The following is a 5,809-nucleotide window of genomic DNA, read 5'->3' on the forward strand; positions in this document are numbered from 1 at the left end:
CAGCTTCTGCAACTTCTGTGGCTTCCACAGTCTCAGTGGCATTGAGAGCCTCAGCAGCTTCTGCAACTTCCGTGGCTTCCACAGTCTCAGTGGCATCATCTGCTTCAACAGTTTCTGCAACTTCCATAGCTTCGACAGTCTCAGTGGCATCATCTGCCTCAACAATCTCTGAAACTTCCATGATTTCTACAGTCTCAGCGGCATCAGTGGTTACATTGTCTGTTCCGTAGCTTTTTTTTTTAATTTCTCCAATATGATTTTCTGTATTTGTGCCACAGATGCTTCCTGGAACTTGGTGTGTTTCAGTGGTATCTGAGCTCTTGATTGCTTCAATTGTCTCGTTTTCTTTAGGGTCCATGGGTGGAGAGGCAGTTTCAAAGTTTCGTTCGTCATTTAGTGTCACGCAATCACTTGCGTCGATACCTTTCCTGGTATTGGCAAGATCAGGAGGAGACGATATGTCGTGGAGATTAACTTCATCCTCCTCAGCATTTGTGTCGGGCGCACCTTCTAAGCTTTCAGGAAAACTTCCACGACTCGAAGACATTACCACCGCTTCAATATGCGAATGCGGCACTATCTAGTACGGGAGCCGAGCGAAAAGTATATCTAAATACTGTGATGGTTGAACTAAGTGTGGTGGGTTCCACGGGAGGGAAAATTTAACATTAAGATGATCCGGAGTGAACGTGCATTGAAGGATGCTGTAGCAAGAAACCACAGTTTCAGGGATTTTTTTTTAAAGGCTGAAACCATACCTGACTCCTTTTCGCTTGTCTGGTGCGACGGTTGGTAACAAGGTGTAGTACGTACACACACCAAACAGAGCTCTATGGCTGGGAAGTAGACGACATGAGGAACGCGGTCACAGAACAAAACGCACCCCACAATGAGTAAAACCGTAAAATGTAAAATGATCTGTGCTGAGATTAATTGACCAAGAAAACATTATAAGAGAACCTGTGAGCCCTTAAATCTCTTTCATTGCTCTAATTTCTCACTTTTATTCCTTTTTGCATTTTAATACATAGTTACTTCTTTCTTCTTGTACCAACTCCAGGAGCTGAACCGCGTAAGGTCTAAAAACTAATAGTTTGTTTCCACTGCTGCAGTTTCACCTCCCCATCATATTTTTATCTTTGTTTTACGTTAGCCTCATTTTTTTCTTTATGCCCTCTGATGACCATCCAGTTTGCACACCTCAGTTAGAAAGGTGCACTCCCCTAGTCACCTGCAGGTAGCGAGCCTTTCTGATCCATTTTGCCCTGTCCTGCTACTAATGTACATCACCATGCGGACGCCAGCGGTAACATTTGCCTTACTCCCAACAAAAGTCACCGTCTTCTCATGCTACAGCTGCTCTGTTTTCCAGTGCCTAAATACCGCACGGTACGGCACAAGTTATGTGGTCGCCTTTCGAACTACATCCTCCAACTCACGTTCTTGTTCCTCCAGAGACAAGTTCATACTACTGTAGTACTGACCGATAAGACGAAAGACCGTGACATCACCCTTCTCATCGCCTACCACAACAGCAGGGGCATCTTGTTCAGCGAATAGCACCGCGGTGAGGCGTCGCCTGTCCACATATTGCACACGAGAGGTAGGATGAATGGATTCGGCAATGGACCAAAATTCGACACTTCCTTGTGCACTTACGGTGGCAAAACTTGTAGAGTTTGCGTAGGACCACGCCACATCCTGCACCGCATCCTGGTTGGGACTGTCAAACGTCAGCACTTGTGCAGATTGACCAAGGCGATAAAGACGGGAACTCCAGTCAGCCGAACAAGTTAGAAAATAGTTGTCACTGTATGGAGACCACCGCACGCGATACACTAGCTCAGAGTGGGGGGCATAGTCTAGTTCGTAGTTCTCTGTCTGACTCTTGTTGCATTGATGCACGGAACCATCTTCCGTACCAACTACATACACACTTCCATCAGCTGGACAGACATCAAAGCACATACCACCACATTGCCGTGAAAAAAGCGCTTCACATCTACGTCGTTGCGTCGGCATTTTCAGACCCGCAGGAGCGCCATCTTTTTTACCATTCAGGACGCCGCTCGACTCAGCGGCGAACGCAGACTCTGATGCGGCACCGTGCTGCCTCTTGAGGTTCATAAGATCAGGAGCCACACGCTCAATGGTTTTACCGACAGCCCACTGTACAACACGACCATCGCCGGATATGGAAAGGAGGAACTCTCCTCGCTCCTTCCGCCGCGCCACCCATTTCAGCTCCCACACCGCCCCAGTGTGCTGACCGCTTGTGAGGGTGGTTTTGATAGCGGGGATATTTGTGTCCTTTCGTATGTCATAAATAACGATGCGCCCCTCCGTATTTCCGACCGCAAGAAGACTCGGATGCTCGTCGGAAAAGGCAATGGAGGAAACACCAGCTTCGGAGGAAAGTTGAATAACGCGCTCAGGAGCAAGAGGATTCTTGAGCGACCAGCAACATACAATACCACCATGAAACATGTGTGGGGCATCTAACATTTGAGTCTCTTCGTCATGATACGCGCTGTAACCCACAGCAAGAATGTCGGTCTCTTTGCAATTCCACGCCATACAGGTTACCTCGCGCCGCTTTGTGATGGGCGATCGAAACGTCCATAAGGCCCTCACATCTTCAGGCAACTTCACTGGTGGCACTTCCGCCTTTTGTGCAACTGCTGCAGCAGAATCGTCGACCCCAGCTGTCTGTTGATCATTCTGCTGCTCTGCTTCTTTATTATCATCCGTAGTTGCAGAGTTCATGTCGTCTGAATCAGGTCTCATCAGACCTGACGTTGCCGCTTCCTCCTTCCTTACCCGACAAGCTTCTGGATCCATTACTATCCCTCTATAGGAGAGCTGCACCTCTTCCATGGTATTCTGCACGACTACGCGCTCCATCACGCGCAGGGTTGACATGATCGTGTCCGAAAACATCCACGCCACTGACTGTTGGGATGTACTTGCATTACTAGGATCTGTTGTGCGCTCGGAACCCGTATCCTTTCCGGTATCCGAGGGGTCCTCAACAAGTTCTACTTCCTCCTCCTCCTCATCCGCGGTTCCCTCTTGGTCTTCGTCATTTGTATCATTTTCGGCAAAATGCGCAAACGCGTCGCGAAGCATCCACGGTGTGACTTGTAACCCACCAGAATTCTTTTTGGACGGAGGCTGTATGGCAGAGTGAATAGACTTTTTCGGTGGCGCAAACGTCCAGGAGCCCTTCACCTGAAACCGCGTCCCCTCGTCCACACGTTTTGCCTCAACCAACTCGGCATACGCTTTGTTGCGCTCTAAAACTTCGTTTAACTCAGTCGGCCGATCGTTTGGAACTACTTCATCCTGGTGCATGTAGAGCATGATCGTTGGGGTTTCGTGAAGCACAACAGTTGTTTTTTCCTCTAACCACTCGCGGCGCTGCTCCCGAGTGAGCACCTGCGTCGCGTCGCCGCGGCCGTGACCATCCCACGACGTGTGTGGCGGCGCGTCAGCCAGCGGACCACTTCCGGCTGCTCGAGCGGAACCGGTGGTTGTGCTCGAGAGGCGGTGATCAATTGAAATACTCGTGAGTGAGGACGACGCAGTGAGGAATCCGACTTGAGATTGATTTGCCCCTTCTCCCGTGGATGGAATTGGAACAACATCAGCAGAAGCATTCAAGGCAGATGACTGAAATATGGAGTTGGAGTCGGGAAGCATTGCTTGACTTACAGACGTCGTTATCTGACCGCTTGTGTTCTGACTAAAGGGGTGACGCGGATCGTGCGGAGCTCCGCTACCAGCCCTTTGAAGTGGAAGCGGTGTACGGTCAACGCCATTGTCCAGAACGTGAATTGCTGCTTCTACTTCCTTTTTTGAGTCCGTTGAGCGCCGCCTGCCTTCCCCTTTACCCCGACGGACGTGGGAACCTCTCACCGCGCTACGGTCACTGCCGCCCCGGCGGTGTCCGCCCGTGGTTGACATTTGGTTTCCACTCGAGGAGCCATTTTTCATATTTGTACTTACTTTGTTTTCCTTTTTTTGCTTTATCCCCCTCTCCACAGCTTTGCAATATAGGTGTGCGTTTCTGTATTTGCCCTTCGTGAACTTTAAGTGCAATGCCTCCTTCCACACTGTTGTCCCTCCCAGCTGTATCCTCTCTTTGCTTGTCGGAAACCGTTGAAAGATGCAACGACGTTGAAAATTACCCGCCCTCCATGATGTAATGAGCGAGAAGAAGGGGAAGAAAGGGCACGAAACAATCGCAAAAAAAAATATAGGTAAAGAAAAAGGTGAAAATACATACAAATGCGGTAATAAAGAAAAAAATAAGGAGCTAGACAAAGATGATCCACCATTATACCCCACCGTATTTAAAAATACAGTTTATTTTCAACTTTGGGTGAGAAAGTGAGAAAACACAACGCAAAAAAGAGAGGAATGTACAGACACAAGCGCAACAGTTCCACAAACGTGACAGTAACCATGGAATCCCATCGCAAAATTTTCCTCCTCTCTCCTCTTTTTATATGTTCTAACTTCCTCACCCCGCTCGCGTACACTTCCGCTTCCATTTGAATGCTGCGAGCCAACAAGGGAAACTTCTCCCGCCAGGAGGCACTACAGGGACGTACCACACATACGTGAAGTATTAGTTAACTCGTCGCGAACTCACGTACGGGCTCCACATTATACACTTGATCTTCCGGACCAACAAAGGAAGAGATGTCCACGAATTGTACTGGAACCTGGAAATTGGCAAATGAGAATTTCCTCGCCTCATCCAGTGACAGTTCATGTGAACGACAGCCATGCGTTGCGGCGTTCCTTCGTGATTTGTTACCCGAACCTACGGCAACCCCCGACGCATTTACAATACTCTCGAGCCGCTGCACGCCGCCGTGGCGGGTGCTCAAGCAGTGCGTTATTTCCTTCTCGAGCAGTTTCTGCACAGCCTTTGCGGAGTAGCTCGTCAGTTCATCACGTTTCGTGCACGCAATCAACACACTTTCCACGCCGAAAAATTCAGTGGAAGAAAGGACAGCAACTATAAGCTCTGCCACAGCTTCAGCCCCCTCGTGGGGGTCTTGAATAGTGACTGCGTCAACAACAAACACAACCTTCTTTACTTCTTCAAGAGCTCGCATGAGGGACTCGCGCAGGCGGCGGTGTCCGGGGAAGTCAATAATTGTCACACCACTTGATTCCGATCCTGCGGTGGGATCCTCATTTTCGGCTGCAGACGCCAGCCGCATCACGCCCCTGTTGGGTTCCATACTTGTGCGCACTTGCACACGTTTTCGCGCCACCAGCTGCGCAAACAATGTTGTTTTGCCACTACCAGTGAGGCCAACCAACAGCACGGAGCGAGAGCGTCGTCGTGTGGTTCCTCGGACCGCGGAAAAGAGGGTGGAGATGTAATAGGCAACGAGGAGCGCCACAATGATTGTGACGGCAATTAAAAGCATCTCCACCAGTAGATTTCTGTCCTCGTCTTTGCTTCCTTTTCTTTTTCGTTTCTCCACTCTTCCTCTCTCTACACACTGTTAACAGCCTTTCCTTTTTTTCTTTTCTGTTTCCCTTCTCACCTCTTTTGTGCCACACCGAGTTTCTGCGGAGCACCCTCTACTGTTTTCTTTTTTCTCTTTGCTTCACGATTGGTGTCTGCTCTTCCCCTTATGCGGTGACGCGTCCGTTATCCGCTTCACTTAAATGAACAAATAGTTGCGTTATTAATGAAGTAAGTAACACCGATCTAATGAGCTAGTGCAGTATATAAGAAGTATGTTTTGCCTTTTTTTTTCTTTTTTTAAATATATTTGAGGCA

The 5,809-nt window shown here is 48.9% G+C and overlaps 1 protein-coding gene and 1 pseudogene across 2 annotated transcripts; both read right to left on the reverse strand.

Annotated features, from left to right (window-relative positions):
• Positions 1-1,401: 1,401 nt before the first annotated feature.
• Positions 1,402-3,996, reverse strand: TEOVI_000399800:pseudogene (annotated as a pseudogene). The gene has a single exon. A coding segment is annotated over exon 1 (2,595 nt).
• A 641-nt stretch (positions 3,997-4,637) lies between these two features.
• On the reverse strand, positions 4,638-5,450 carry TEOVI_000399900 (signal recognition particle receptor beta subunit, putative; the record flags this gene model as incomplete). Its single annotated transcript, XM_067226822.1, has 1 exon — positions 4,638-5,450. One exon carries the CDS (start codon positions 5,448-5,450, stop codon positions 4,638-4,640), a length of 813 nt encoding a protein of 270 aa, XP_067082923.1.
• Between the last annotated feature and the right edge of the window lie 359 nt (positions 5,451-5,809).

This window comes from Trypanosoma equiperdum (assembly GCF_001457755.1).
Source record: "Trypanosoma equiperdum strain OVI genome assembly, contig: ctg_849, whole genome shotgun sequence".
NCBI classification, from domain to species: domain Eukaryota; phylum Euglenozoa; class Kinetoplastea; order Trypanosomatida; family Trypanosomatidae; genus Trypanosoma; species Trypanosoma equiperdum.